The 17,117-nt window shown below is 37.5% G+C and overlaps 1 protein-coding gene across 1 annotated transcript in view; it reads right to left on the bottom strand.

The window, feature by feature from the left end:
* Positions 1-16,374, bottom strand: part of csrnp3 (cysteine-serine-rich nuclear protein 3) — a 57,950-nt gene extending 41,576 nt beyond the window's left edge. The window contains exons 1-2 of the mRNA XM_077216349.1: positions 16,239-16,374; positions 14,892-14,923 (exon numbers count right to left, since the gene is read on the bottom strand). Coding sequence (XP_077072464.1) covers positions 14,892-14,923; positions 16,239-16,241 — 35 coding nt within the window. The 5' untranslated portion in view covers positions 16,242-16,374. The remainder of the gene's footprint in view (positions 1-14,891; positions 14,924-16,238) is intronic.
* Between the last annotated feature and the right edge of the window lie 743 nt (positions 16,375-17,117).

Genomic DNA, 17,117 nt, shown 5'->3' with positions numbered 1-17,117 from the left:
TTAAAAATCCCTTGATTCCTCTTTTTACATGCACACAATGACCCCTAACTTTAATCTGCCTTTAATTAATTTACAAATGTATGTAAAATTAAATTAAATTGATTTGAAATGTGTGTGTGTGTGTGTATGTATGTATATATATATATATATAATTTAATAAATAATGAATATTTAATATTTATTATGTCAGGATTTATTTTTGATAATGACTGACCATGTTATCTATACTCAAACCCTATTTGTTTTTCAGACACTGCTGGGAAGTGAAATATATGAGGCACCTTCCTCGTTGAAGATCTGATGGACGATGGGAGTCAGTCCAGTACTTACAAAAGGTTGAGATCCACTAGTCTAGACAGGCCAAATTCAATAAGCACATTTTCCACATACTGAAAATGGCAGAAGAGCGAAAGGAAGGAACTGATTGGAAATGTACACAAACTCGGGGCAGGTCTGATTTCCTCACTTGGGCTGTAATTCGATCTCACAGAGATGCAGAGAAGGAGTTTGAACTTTGCAGTTCCGCTGATCTGCTCTGCTCGAGAGCTCATTCCAATCACGCACGTCTGTGGCATAATCAGGTACTTTCACCCTCATGTCAATCACAATGCACACATGAATTATTCATTAAACTATATTTTATTTATGTCAGTATTTCCCCCATGCCACCAAAAAAAGTAGGAGGAAGCCGAGCTCTCTGACAGACAGAGATGCACAGAACCTCGCAAAGCAAGCGATGCTTTCATCTTTAATACAAGCGCTGGGAGGCTGAGGGTGTCGGGGGTACACACACACACACACACACACACACACACACACACACACACACACACACACACACACACACACACACACACACACACACACACACACACACACACACACACACACACACACACACACACACACACACAGTCTCATTTTTCATTCACTTTCTTGAGTAGATCTGGTATTTTCATATGTAAAATGCTTCAGTGTGATGTCTGGAAGGATCTATCAAGCAACTCTTGTTTATGTCTGTGGAACAAAAGAAATTTTACTATTCATGACGCACAGAAACACTAACATTTTGTTTAGTCTCCCTTCAAAAGAAAACCCAAGGAAAATTAGAGAAGTGTATTCAAACCTTGTAATGTCGAGGACACTAAATATATTTAGTTTGATTATACAATGTGGTTTTCACTCTTATTATTTCACTCTTATGGTTTTCTCGTATTTAGCACATTTAGGACCGATAAACATATTCCGTTGGTGTGTGAAGTTGAACAGCCATTGACCACCTCAGACCAGTGTTGTTATCGCTAACCAAAACTAAAACTATTAAGTTGAAGTAGTAAAATTAAATAAAAGCTAACTGAAATAACAATTGTGAATTGTGAGATACAAAGTCACAATTGCATGATATAAAGTCAGAATTGAATGATATAAAGTCAGAACTGTGTGATATAAAGTCAGAATTAAATGATATAAAGTCAGAATTGTGAGATACAAAGTCAATTGCGTGATATCAGAATTGAATGATATAAAGTCAGAACTGTGTGATATAAAGTCAGAATTAAATGACAAAGTCAGAATTGTGTGATATGAAGTCAGAATTGAATGATATAAAGTCAGAATTGTGAGATACAAAGTCACAATTGCGTGATATAAAGTCAGAATTGAATGATATAAAGTCAGAATCGTGTGATATAAAGTTGTAATTGCGAGAAATAAAGTCAGAATTGTGTGATATACAGTAAACCTCTTTTTTATCTTGCAATTCTGACTTTATATCACGCAATTGCAACTTTATATCGCGCAATTCTGAGATAAAAAAGCAATTACTTTATTTATTTATTTTTATGTGGCGGCTTCCATAAGCTTTTCTAACATTTTCATTAAACAAAATCATTTGCATTTTGAGCGATATACACAATTTTTCCACTTCAAAGGTTATTGGTTGTTAAATATCCAGTTTGCCGCCATCTAGTGAGTCTTTAAAAATAGGACACAACAATGTAACAGGAATCAACTAAATAACTGAAAGTGTTGCTTGCATTATTTAAAAATTTTTTTTAACTCAACGCAATATTAGTCTCATAAAGCATGTTGTTTGCCGTCACAGGTTAGTGATGACTCATGAGTGGTTTAAATAGTTAGTAATGAATCATGAGTGATTTTAATAGTTAGTAGTGACTCATGAGTGATTTAAATAGGCTATTATTGTGTCAAAAAGCACGACAAAAACTATATTTGGCTCTGCATATCTTTTATTGGACACAAAAACAATAGGCTATGGCTGCGTAAGAAATCGCTTACTCTTTTTAGTAGGTACTTATTTTAAATAGGTAATTAATTCACGACCGCTAAACAAGTATGTTCTAGTATGTGTGTGTGTAGTATGAATGTAAACCGGACTACTATATTCGCCATGTTGCCAGTATCACGTGACCAGTGTTAGTTATGTCACTTCACCTTCATTCACAAATCCTTTCCCCTGGCCTAATGTGATAGTAAAGTGTCCATCATAAGCACACTTCAGAATCTCGCCGAAGTAGTAGGTCATCTGGGGACTTTTTGCCTACTCTTCTATGAGTACTGTGAATTCAGACATAATTCTTTTGTCACATACTGCTTTTCGCCTACTATAGTAGGGAAGTATGCGATTTCAGTCTGTCCATCTGTACAGAAGATGAAAGGTCAGTGAATGTGCAATGTGAATCATATCTAATACTTGATTCGCAAGATGAAAATTCCATTGGTAAGATAATAACTCCCATGAGTCTACCACATATGTTATACCACACGCCACACAATTACTATGCCGCATCTGTGTTGTATGAGCTGTAACGGAGGCTTCTTCACTGATTGGCAGCTCCCTCACAGACAGAGTGCGCGCGGTCTAAAATTAGACGGGTGTCTGTGTGGGTTGAGACAGTGAGCGTGTGTCACACGAAGATGACTAAACCGTCATTCATGCCAGAGAATTGAACAACCCGACCAGTCGAGAGTTTCCGGACAGCTGATCATCGACAAGCCCGCTTCATTGTTTACCACAAAAAAGCGCTCAAAGGAAGATTTACTCATGAGGGAACTGCTCAATATTAATTAGAACTGTTACGCCAGCAGTTTCTTATCTGGGATATTAGGCAGATGCGCTGTTGCCTGGCTCCCTCCGAGTGAACAGAGATGTGGCATTTATAGTGATGAGCGTAATGACGTTCCCTTTCTAGTGGCGGCTGGGTTTCTGCCTGCAACCTGATTCTGTCAAACATCACAACCATTTCAAGCCATTACCTCACCGGATGATCCTGTGAGAGACACGCACGGTGTTCCATTGCTTTCCAGACGTTTAATTGTGGATTTTCTTTTGAAGCTGTTGTTTATTTATTTGCTTGCTTACTTGTTGTGAGAACTTAGAACTTGCATTATCTGTGTTGTATTGAATTTGAATTGAGGTAGCAAACATGATGTGGAATTTCAATTCAAGGAAATAAAACTAAAATAAATCGAAATAAAGGAAATACATTTTGCTTTGGTTTAGAAGCCTTGTTTGAACTAAAAATTTGAAAAAAGTAAAATGTATGGATGGATAGATACACTGAACAAAATTATAAACGCAACCCTTAGTTTTTGTCCCCATTTTTCACAAGCTGAACTCAAAGATCTAAGACTTTTTGAATGTACACAAAACAAATACACATTGTGCTGTGTGATAAAACTGCACATTTTAGATTGGCCTTTTATTGTGCCTTAGCACACCTGTGCAATAATCATGTTGTCTAATCAGCATCTTGATATGACACACCCATGAGGTGGATGGATTATCTCGGCAAAGGAGAAGTGCTCCCTAACAAGGATTTTGACAGCTTTGTGAACAATATTTGCGAGAAATAGGCCTTTTATGTACATAGAAAAAGTCTTAGATCTTTGAGTTCAGCTCATGAAAAATGGGGGCAAAAACAAAAGTGTTGTGTTTATAATTGTGTTCAGTGTAGATGGACAGATCTGGATAGATAGATAGATAGATATATATCGGTCTAGCACTGCTCACAATATAGAAATGCTTAATATTGCTTTTTGTCTGCCCCCAACCTGCACCAATCACTATGGAAACCAATTTTAATATGAGTAGAAAAACTGTACAGCAAGACAGTTGCCATATGGTAATGTCTGCGCTAGTGACAACCAAGCTGCAACAGCCAGTCCATCAGATATGAATGACTAACATGCTAATTGGCGCTGTCTGCCATAGCTGGACTGATGTGCCAGTAATGTTAAAACTGGCAGATAATTTGATATAAATCATAATTAGCCATCAGTTGTTAGCAAAGAGTTGTTACAACTGTCTTCACTGCATCACAGTTTTTGGTTTAGCGTTGATGTTTAAGACAGATCCAGACTGCCAGTGTTCCTGTCTGTCTATATCTGTGTGTCTGTGCATCAGCACTGGGTTGAGTCAGGATACATCATTCTTCTATCCGGTGAGAATAGGCTTCTTTAAGGGAACGTTCACCCTGCAGCAGTCCATCCATCCATCCATCCATCCATCCATCCATCCATCATTCCATCCATCCATCATTCCATCCATCCATCCATCCATCCATCATTCCATCCATCCATCCATCCATCATTCCATCCATCCATCCATCCATCCATCCATCCATCATTCCATCCATCCATCCATCCATCCATCATTCCATCCATCCATCCATCCATCCATCCATCCATCCATCCATCCATCATTCCATCCATCCATCCATCCATCCATCCATCCATGAAAATAACATTGACAATGTCATAAAATTCAAAGCATTTGTTTCACCTGAATTAATTATCCTCTCTTTTTCATCTCTCTTCTTCCATTTCTCTCTCGCTCTGCTTTTTACAGCTAGCATGTATGTTGGGTAGCATTGAGTTAGTACACAAATAAAGACATACTAAAATAATTTCACATTCTGATCATTAGAACTGCACAATTAAAATTGATTATTAAACCACAAAGGGCTGTGATTTAATTAAGCAGTGTGTCGTGTATACCAAGCATAGCGTCAGTTCTGGGAGGTCACATTAGTCAAGCTCGCGTCAGCTGATCCGCGTCTACCTATAGGAATACGACGCCTATCACTGTAACATATATAAGCTCCTTCAGTATTCTCAGCAGCTATCGCGTTTCTCGGGAGTGAATTACCCTCCTCCCTCCCCAGCTCCTCCTCTCGTCAGTCAGGATTTGGCACTAATTTCTCAAATTATGCTGTACATTTAAATATTTACAATGATATCTGCAATACATTTTTGTTGGTTCTGTTCTGTTTACCCTAAGGGGAGTTATCGCTGCTCTCCCTGCTCTTATTCATGCTAGGGTTTTTGTTTTTGCCCAGAACAGAACCATACCGCCAATCCAAACTGTATGCCAATTGTCAATTATCCTTGACGATAGTGGTCGTGAAAGAATTCACAGCACTCTGTCTTTCTGTCAGCAAGACCAATGTGCTTTGAGAAGACAGTTTCATTTTATTTTCATATTTGTGCAATTTCTAATATTTTCAACAAGTGACTATGTAAATCTTCCTGAAAAAAGGAAAAATACATTTTAAAAGCAACAGAAATGTTATTTATACATACATATATACATATATATATATATATATATGTATATGTATTAGGGATGGGCATTCGATTAAATTTTCTTAGTCGATCGTCGGGAGAATTAACGATCGACTATCGATTAATCATTAATATTTTTTTATTCAAATTCATTATTTATTTAACTTTTTATAAATTAAAAAGGCAATGAAAATACAAAAATACAGCGTGTTTTTCCTCGATTAGATCTTTATTACAAGATGATCAACTTGTGGCAGTAAAACTGGACGTTCGGTTAGGCTAAACTTGAAGATATATATGCGCTGCGGTGCTCGAAAGCAACGGAACCTGCAGCTGCGAGTTGGCGTTCTTAAACAGAGACCCTTGTTTGTTCCAAAATAATAAATAATAATAAAAAATCATGTTAAACAATAACTTAACCAAAAACATAATAATACTTAGATCTGACAGGTTTTGTCAAAATGTAACTCAAAACTATCCAAGAACGAAGTCGAGAAAGAGGGTGAGAGAGATTAGCCTACCTACTGTAACAATCAATTCGGCTAGGCTACTTAACAAAGCCTCATAAAAAATAACTAGTAACTCACATACAACTTCTACACCAGTCTACTGATTTTTGTTGAGAAAGATAAGCATGTTGATGACATGATCTGGGGTCAGACGCGACCGCAACTTGACCGTCAAGCCTCGTTTACACTTTCGCCTGGCTCTGCAGCGCGAGTCTCCACAGACTGCGCGCGCACCTCCCCAAACAGACGAGGCGTTTATACTCGACGCGCTCGCCTGTGAAACACCGAATACCGCAATGACGTCATTTTTGCCGCGCTAACCTTCGCGCTCGTGCGGACGCGTCGAGTGTAAACAAGGCTTCAGTCCAGCCGCTGAAAACACCTGCTCTGAGGAGACTGACGTTGCCGGGATGCACAGGTACCTCCGCGCTAACTTGACCAGCCCGGGGAACACGTTCACTTTCCGCAGCAGCATTAGTTTAATGATAATCGATAACAAATTAACGTGATCGACGAAATTCTTAATGATCAATAATCGATCGTCGATTGAACATGCCCATCCCTAATATGTATATATTCATATTTTAATTTTATTCATATGTGTGAGTATGTATACATATATATATAGTGTACATATACAGTATATAATACAGCATAATACAGGCATAATACAGTTAGCTGCATATATATACAGCTGCAGGCATAATACAGTTAGCTGCATATATATACAGAGTATATATACAGTATATATTACAATTAGCATCGCACAGCTAACACACAGCTAACACAATGATAGCTGTTATTTCTTATTTCACTTAGCAATTAGGACACGTGCTATAAAACCCTGACCAGGCTGGTTTGTGAAATCAGAAGTATGATAATTAAAAGGCAGCGTAAGATTTATTAAGGCATCTCTTTTATGCTTAAAAACAAAAGGTAGCGTGTGTTGTGACATCCCCTGGGACGGCTTTCCAGACGTTGAGAGATACGTCACACCTTTAATGATGATGGCCCTCAATGCTGCTGTATTGAATTCCAATGATGTTATTTAGAGAGCTGTAATTAACTCTATGCAGATCGAGAGGTGACGAGACTCTCTAACTTCCTGTTTATAAAACCCTGAGTTCTGTTACCGCAGGATCTCTCTGCAGCATAATTAAGTAGAGTTTCACATTTTCAGACGGCAACACTAAGGTGTTCTGGATGGTTGCCAGGGTGTTGCTATGAGGGTTCTGGGTGGTTGTTAGGTTGTTGCTAGGTCTGGGTGTTCCTTATCATAGCTCCAGGTCAATGATTCAATTTTTTCTGCATTTGCTTAGCTAATCTGATTATTCACATTATTTGATATTTGTCGATTTTCAATAGACAATAATTCACAAATAGTGTTCTGTTGCATGTTGCTAAATTAATGCCACTAAAAAAAAAAGCATAAAAATAAGAAAATAAAGAATAAATTTATTTTTTATTTCAATTAGATTGAACAATTTTATATTGGTTCTTTAAGGTATTGAATGAACTAGAATTGTCTTTTTTTTCTCTCGCTTCAGCAAACATTTTTTTACTGACCTTGTTGCAATACATTAAGGAATTGCCTTCTCCAAGAAGGATGCAAGTGATGCTGCCTTTAAATCTGGCCAAAAGGTCTGTGTCTGAAATCACCCCTTATCCTCATTCACTATTCCGTACATTACTTCACTAATATAGTCCACTTGAAAGGAGTGAATTCGGACACTAAGTGTGCCGGAAGGGCTTCTGCTCTTGCATAATTTGTGCTTGCTGTTTAATAATTATTTGAAACTTAGCAAACTGGCAAGATGAAAAGATTTATCTTGAACTCTGTCATGGAAACGTATTGTATTTATTTATCAAGTAAAAATGAATTTATGCCTGTAAGGTATTACACTGTAGCTACATTGGACCAGTGGTTTGGAAAATATATGGATGGATGATTCGGTTGTGGGCACAAACTTCTGGTCAGACGCGGGAATTCATCCGGTGCGCGACTCTCACAGTGCATTATGGGTATTCTCTAGCCGTACATTGGTTTTACACTTGTTATTTTTAGTGCATTGTGGGATTGAATGAGTGCACTCAATGACGTCCACAATGGTTTTCGAACACCACTACAAATGGCTGTTCCCTCAAATAGTGCCCTATTTATGGTTATAAGGGGCGATTTCAGACACAGCCAAGGTGTTTTATAAGGAAGTAATAGGCAGCAACAATCCATGTCTGTAACACAAACAATGCAAGACTAGTTACGTGCCAAAGTTTAATATAAGCAACAGCAATGCTTCATGGAAACCTGCGCTGATGTGACTGTGTGCTGACAGTGAAATGCACGAGGCTACAGTAATCTGCATGCTACATCACGCGGAAGTCAAACACACTATATGAAAGTTTCAAATAATTTGCTTCATGGAAAAGGGAAGACCAGCAGGTCAAGCAACAGATTATCCATCATTTCATTTGTCTGTGTGTGTGTGTGTTTGCTCTATATGCCATGTAGTTGTGTGATGCTCGCTCAGAAAAAAGCCCATTCGCTTTCCTCTAGTCTCATAATAGGCAAGACGGACTGAACTTTCCATACAGGCGTCATGGCAACCGGTCATGGCTGAATCTCAGAATATGAGAGAGAGAGAGAGAGAGAGAGAGAGTCCGACTGCCGAGCACTGATGAGACGCATCAAACACTGCTGGTCTCTAATTGATCTCTAAGAGTCTTTCTGTCACCAACAAAAAGCTTCTACTGACTGAATGAGCATCTCAGTTCAACTGACGGCACTATTAAATAAATTGAGATGGGCAATTTCTAGTTTATAAATACAGACTACTCTATTTGTATATTTAAATGTACGCAGAGTGTATAAATGAATCGCATACGCATGCCAATGACATAGTGAAATGAACTATTTTCAATGGCCCACCTTACCTCAGATCCAGTATGAATAAAGCAATAAGCCACGAGTTGTATGTTAGTGTTTTTACAATGAGAACATACTCGACACAAGTACAAAAACAAGAATAGCAATGCAATGCGAGCACGTAGTCCTGTTGCACATACTGTTGTGTTGAGGTGGTTCCTGAATTAACATATTTTGTTGATCCTGGAATAACATTCCTGTCCTAAAATGTAGGACTAACCCAAACCCTATCCCTACCCCTAAACCTAACCCTACCCATTAGTTATCCCTAAAATCAGAAGGAAACGACAGGTGAATAACACTGATGTAGAAGCACCCAACCCTGGTTGTAAGCCTAAACTTGACAAAAATTTAAAACTTGTCCCTTAAATCTGATTGGTTGATTGGTATGTTGATCCAGGAACATGTTGCTCTTGGTGAAATCAGGTTCACCATGTTGAGGTATATGCTCAGTGCCGGTCCTCCCTATATGCAAAGTATGCAAGTTGCCCCCGAAACATTAGGGGGCCCCATTGCTCCCAAAGATGATTTAATGCCTAAGGCTGTGTTATTAATATAATTTTAGTTTCGTTTTTGATTTTGGTTTCTAACAATTATTAAAACACGATGCTGCATTCAAAGTGTTGCACTGTTGCCTTGCCCACGTAACATCCAAATCAGTCAAATCATGTAACGTGACTGTCGTAATATACAGTCTCATGTCAGACTTGATTGATACCAAGTTAAAAGTGTATATTGAGTTGCGAAAGCAGCTTTCTGTGTACTTTATCCAAGATGGAGCGAAACATGAACAAGTATAGGCTATTTTGGGCTACACACAAAAATATGTCAGAATGTCCGGGGAGTTTTCACTTAAACGCATTCAGTTAAGTAATTAGTCAGTATTAGATCTGTGTATTTGGTCTTAAAGTGACAGCAGCCTAATAAACCTGCTGCTCTCTCTGTCATTTAAAGTTAATCAAACAACAAAGGAAAACAACAGAATCATTTTTTTTTCTTTCTTTTTTTTTTTTTTTTACATTTGATTACTTTATTCAGTTTAGGCTTTTATTTTTACTAGGCTAAATTGTTTATTTAATTTGTATCTTTTTTTCTTTGTCCTATTGTTTGTAGTTCAGTGTTGTTTGTTGACAGTAAAACTGCTCTGAAAGAACAGATTAAGGGCTCATTTTGGGTTTTTTATCAACGCACTGACTAAAAGTTTTGCTTAGGGCCCCCAGAAGTCTATAGGAACAGCACTGTATATACTTAAATGTATGCACCAACAATATATATATGTTATTATTCAGATAGCTATAGCTAAAAACGTTATAAGATTTAAGTAATTTTTTGTCTGTTGCTCCACAATGACAGTAGTTAGTTGACCTGAGAAAATTAGCCATTGACACAGACAGTTTAAGCTAACGCACTTTATATGGCAATGCATGCATAACGATGAATATTCAGGTTCATGTAGCTATAAGTGTTTTTGCTCACATGCTTGCACAGAATACGTTTCCGGCCTAAGGATTGTTCTTAATTGTGATTGTATTTACTGGGCCAGTACAAATCTGAACTACTGGCCCAACAGGCCCACTCCTGAATGTTTCTAATGAAAGTTAGCCCAGCAGAGTGTACCATGCATCTGAAAGAATTCACGTATCAGAGACCGAAATGTAAGCATGGGCCCGTGCCTATAAAAACACGGCCCAGAACTGAGTGTGTAGGGTGTAGTAACCACCCTGTGTTTCGCTTCACTACCACCATATTGCTCTATCCAGCAGGCTGGAAACGGCTTTGTTTCTCCTCATTGCGTTTGCTCGGTATATCAGAAACAGATTACGGTGTTCTTTCTTTCGCTTTCTGTTTTTTCTTCCCTTTTCATTTTTTTTTCCTGAAGGCAGGCATGCATGTTACAGCACAGAGCACCTTCATCGATCAAACCGATTCTTCTGTCTGTCCACCAGCCGCTGGTTTTCCTCTTCCACCAAGGCACGATGTTTCCCCGACCTTTTACAAGGTGTTTTACAAGTCCATGTGAATAGATTGTTCGGTCACATTTATATGCACATGCAAATATAAGCCATTCCTATACAAAAGGGAAGCAAATTGATTCGGCTGCATGCAAGTAAGTGCATGTGTGAAGACGTCATGTGGAGAGAGACAGAGCGCTGGGCTGTTATCAGGGAAAACGGCATGCCACCTTTCCTGTGAATCTTTAATGTGCGGGATTCAGCGCTCTGGCAGCATTGCCATCTGTGCATGGGTTAGAGACGTGCATGGAAGATTTAGTTATTCAAATGACCCAGCTTAATCAGCCCCTCCTAGCAGGCTGGAAATCCATTCTGTAAATGTTGCCGTGTCCTTTTAGTGTGTCATATAGAGTAATTAAATCATGTTCCCATGGGGAAGATATGAAAGGATAAACAGATGCAGTCAAGAGTGGTGTGAACACAGAGCCTCTTGGATCATGATCTGAAAACATCTGAAAGGTGTGTAGGCAGGAGAGCTGGCTCGTATGCTCAGCTTTGCTGCTTTTCTATGCTGGAGTCGTGATTAAAGCAATAGTTCACCCAAAAACACGGGAACTGTCAACATTTACACTGCCTCTTGTCATTGCAACCTGTATCATCTGCCTTGAAACACAAAAAGAGATATAGTATTGGATTGAACGTCATACCAAAACGTAAGTCCTTATTCACTGATCAATCAGTATTTTCTAGACATCGATAATACATGACGAATTGCATAAGACACTATGGCTGCGTCTGAAATCGCATACTTCCCTATACTACATAGTAGGCGAAAAACAGTATGTGACAAAAGAAGTAAGTCTGAATTCACAGTACTCATAGACGAGTAGGCAAATGTCCCCGGATGACCTACTACTTCTGATGAGATTCTGAAGTGTGCTTATGATGGACACTTTATTATCCCATGAGGCCACGGGAGAGGATTTGTGAATGAAAGTGAAGTGTCACTTGTATGTCACATGATAATGACAGAATGATAAATGTAGTACGTCCGGATTACATTCTACACACACTCATACTATATAGAACATTTGGTAACACTTTACTTAAAGCCTTTATATAATGCATTATAAAAGTATTTTAATGCATTAATTATGGCTTGTAATGCACCTTATAATGCATTGTTTGGTCTCATAAATAATTGTAAACAAAGTTATAATACATTATAATACTTATCTATTCATTGTTACACCTTTAGGAAGCATTACAACACATGACAAACATCCAATTTCTGATGTAACAAGGAATTATTATAAGGCTTTTTAACTTTGGTTACAATTATTTATTAAAATATATAATGCATTATAACATACATTATGAATACCTTATAATGGATTATACATAAAGGCTTTAAGTTAAGTGTTACCAAACATTTTTAGTGATTGCAAAGTATTTTTTCAAAATAAGTAACTACTTATTTATGCAATAGATTATGCTAGAGTATGCAATTTTGGACACAGCCTAAGACTAATTGTCGACACTGTAAGAAATTCTCTAAAAAGAAAGTCTAAAATCTCATGCAATTTTGCCCCTCAAGTAAAATTGATCTTTTTCAAAGGATGTTTAGATATTTGAACTGGAAAGCGAAAAGATTCTTTGCAGTGGTCATTTAAGAAATTGGGCCTATTGGTTTTCATGAGTGACCACAAAAGAGTTTCTGGAGCTTTGGCAAAGGTAAGATCAGTGAATATTGACCTTTGAATATTGAATTTTGTTATGTTGTTTCGTATAAAGCTATCATATGACTTCAGAAGAATGAATTAGATATATAAAACATAACAATCTTTATTATTATTATGATATTATAGTGCTTATTGTGTGTGTTTTTGCTGTTTGGCAGTAGATCACCATCCACTTTTGTTGCATGGAAAAGAGCAGCTTGGACTTTCTGTCTAACGTCACAGAAAATAACACGCAGCCAGAAAGACCAGATGTGAGAAATGACAGCATTTTCATTTTGGGAGAAACTATTTATTTAAGTATGTGTGCACAATATTATTATTAGGTATATATACCTGAAGAGGAATATGTGTCTTCTTTTCATTTCATTGTGCGAGCCTGTGTGTATAGTAATACTGTGTGGGCAGATTTAGCAGTTTTCAGGAAATGTCCCCAAAGGAATAACAAACCCTGGTGAATTTTTTTCACATTTAGATTTTTTTTTTTAAATGCCAAAAGTATAATATAAGGTGAGTCTATGGGAACTCTAACTGGATTTCCTGAATAAATATCTGTGCATAACTCACTACTGCAATGCTAATGTGTCCTGGCTGGTTGCCAAGGCATTGCGATGCAATTGGGTTTTTAGCACGTTGCTAGGGTGTTCTGGGTGGTTTCTAGGGCAAGTTTTTATAGGCCTGGGTCCCCCCTTTAATGTAAGTCCTGTTTTATCCTCCATCAAGCAAAAAATCATAAATCTGATAACTTGAAAAAGTACTGGCACATCTTTCCTCAACAAGCACGATTTGAAATTATTTGAAATAATTGAAATATGAGCTATGGCAATCATGATGCTTGCCTTAGCAAACCCCTAATTAGTTTATTTTAAGAACAACAGATGTGACGGAGGCCTCTGCAAGGACGTACACACACAATTGTTTGCGCATGCTGTGCAGCGCTGCCATTCTCAGCTGGTCTCTTCCTGATGTCAAAGGAAGCTGGTGGATTTGCAACAAAGGAAGTTCATAACAAGCTGCAGTGGCAAATTTAGAGCCACTGTGTCTCTCTCTCTCTCTCTCTCTCTCTCTCTCTCTCTCTCTCTCTCTCTCTCTCTCTCTCTCTCTCTCTCTCTCTCTCTCTCTCTCTCTCTCTCTCTCTCTCTCTCTCTCTCTCTCTCTCTCTCTCTCTAATATCCGTAGCTTGGCCTCTATGGACCAATCTTCTCCCAATCACACATTCTCCACCTCGCACTGCTTTAATTAGTTAAAGTGTCACACAGTTGCGCCATGCGTGTCCCTGTAGACTACAAGCCAGCTACAAACTCACTCTACTGAACGAACGACGAACAATCAGTCTAACAGACGGGATTTCATTCAGATCATTCAATGCATGACAGAAGGATGAATCAGAGCTGCCTTTAAAGTCAAACTTTTCACAATCCAATCAATGCACAAAGGATCAAATAGTACCTCCCTAGATTTGTTTAATTTGTATAGAAACAATCTTCACTTAGAAATTGCGAGTAAATTGCACAATTAATTACAAGCAAACAGCAAGTAACACATTGAATTAAATGTGAAATTTTGAGGTAGACTGCAATAGTATTTTCTTGTGAAACATACTCCAATAATCAGTGCACACCGTTTTTTCCCCAGTGTATTCCATTTCACTTAAAAATGAGTCACATCATGGAGCTAAAATGGATTGCAAACTGTGACTTCATGCTGAATTGAGGGCATTTTTTTCTGAAACACAAATGACTGATGACCCTCATCAATTATTAATCTAAGCAGAGGCATTATAACCATCAAATCTGCTGGATGTAATGAACACACGCTCAATCTTTAGTTATAGAGACATCAAAACATCTAGATTGGTTGATTTCATGAATCAAGCAACATTGTCTTTGTATTGACGTCCTATTTGCAGGAATGAAGAGCAATGCAGGAGCTTTTGTGTTCTCTGTTGATAAAGCATAGTGCTAGTGATGCCAAGGTCATGGGTTTGATTCCCAGGGAAAACAGCTAAATGTATAGGCCTAAATTTGTTTGGATGAAAGATCCTGCAAAATGTGCATGAGCTTATCATATTGATGCATGACTGTCACAGCTGATTTTTAACCAAGCAAATATACACAGGTAATCACAAACCATGTTGAGAGCCATTTCACAAAACAAACAAAAAAAAAATCCATTCTCTTACCTTAAACGCAGAATGGAACAGGGTTTAATTTTCTGCAGAAAAAGATAAATAAATAAAGGAAGGTTTATTAAAATGCTGAATTTTCCATTTAAACGTTTAATATTGTTATGATTGTACATGGAAAAAAGAGTTCACCATGACCGCAGCCCGTATTTAATGTATAATTTTTTTGGAAAACCAACATTCTGCTTATAATTTTTTTTCTTCCTCCAATAATGGGTAAGCTCTGTCAGTAGAGTGGGCTGATGCAGACCCTTTATGAACGCTGCCTCATTACTGGAGGAGGGAGTGTTCCCAGGGGAGGGGGAAAGCAGAGCACTGCCTGACACAGCTGCACATTCTCAGGGAGAGATGCGATGGCAGCCTGCCTCCTCTCTGCTGCTCTGGTTCACTGACTTTCAGTGGCAGGAGAACAGGGTTGTGAGAGGGTCACACACATTATTGGCATACAGCTTCCTCAAGCATGCACACATTGTGTGTGCATGTTTTATGAATTTGCACTCTGTGTGTGTGTATATATATATGCACCCCCCCCCCCCCCACACACACACACACACATATATATATATATATATATATATATATATATATATATATATATATACACACACACACACACACACAATCTTAATTTTTTAATTCCAGGCCTGCTAATAAATAACATAATTTAAACAATGGTATTTATTTATTAGTTTTGATAGCATTTTTTTATTATTGGTGGACATTTCTACCACACAGTTTATATTGTAATGACAATAATAATAATAATAATAATAATAATAATAATAATAATAATAAAACGTAAAAGAAAACTAAAACATGTTCGCCACAGAAAAGATGTATTCAAGTCATTTTGTATGCATTGTATTTATTTATTTTACTGTATTTTCGAATAGCTAACTTTATAAACCTGCACAACATAACAGTATTTGTTACTTAAACGTGTGAAATAGTCGTATTTATGATGATGATGATAAAAGTAATATTACAAATATTATTATTATTATTATTATTATTATTATTATTATTATATTTTCACTGTGTCTATAATTGTACATTATAAATGTCCATAATTATTTCTACTTTATATTGTGTTAAAAATAAAATAAAAAATAAAAATAGGTAATGCATATTGGTTATGGAACACAAACATAAAACTAATCGGAAAAAATAATATCGATCGATATCGAATGCCGATTTCTAATTCCACGAATGAAACCATAAGAGAGAAGAACACACCTTTAAACGCGCTTTATGAACGTATGGGAACACACCGTTCACGTCACTCCGTTGTCGCTTCCATTTAAACCTGAATAAACGAGAATAGAGAATAAACGAGCGACTTACCATTCATACTGATATATCACGTCAGATGATCGCACACTGCCGCCTCTTTCATCATATACTCTACACGCGAGAGGAAATAATACTCATCACGTAGATTTCAACGCTTGATTCGTGCAGAACCGGCATCTGCCGCAGATACACCTCTGACAGAGCCGACAGAAGAAACAATGGTGCAGGCGAGCGCACAAACTAACCATCCTACTACAGCCAAGGCTTTACTCATGAATATTAATTAGTTCTTGCCGACGCTCGTGAGCTACCTTCCAATGGAGAGCTCCTGGCTTATGAATATTAACTAGATAGGGCCAACGTTCTGTTGTTACTGTCCAATGGCGAAGGCTTGGCTCTTGAATATTAATAAGCAAGCCTTCCCAGTGGTAGGATTCGTAAACGGACTGCAGTGGGAATTGAGCGTGAGCCAGCGGCCACTAGAGAGCCATACAAGTGTTTTCCGAGGGGATTCAGGGATTTCTCAGGCCGCTTTGTCTCTTGGGTTTCGGCCAATTTAATTGTTCCTCATAAAAAACACGTGGGTGTGTGGCAGGCTGTTCAAATGGGATTGTGCAGGATGTTGATGACAGCTCCATTGTGTGGGCTGTTATAAAATTGGCCCGCTTAGAGGTAAACTCATACATTCAACAAAATTTTTTGTAATTAAATAAATACATTTTTAAGATTTTTAAAAAAAAAACTGGAATCATGTGAGGATAGCCTATAACATTTCCTCCGAGCTTGATTTGTTAAAATAAATAAATAAGATGATTCATGATAGCCTTGACCTCCCTATAAAATAATACATATAATATCTAATACATAAAATAAATAAAAACAAAACTTAAGCATAATTAAAATAATATAACAGTAAAAATTATATAATAA

Source organism: Siphateles boraxobius, unplaced genomic scaffold (genome assembly GCF_051911475.1).
Source record: "Siphateles boraxobius isolate OS27281-9 unplaced genomic scaffold, OSU_SipBor_1 7, whole genome shotgun sequence".
Lineage (NCBI taxonomy): Eukaryota > Metazoa > Chordata > Actinopteri > Cypriniformes > Leuciscidae > Siphateles > Siphateles boraxobius.
The sequence above is the reverse complement of the archived record's forward strand: the minus strand, read 5'-3'. Positions and strand labels throughout refer to the sequence as shown.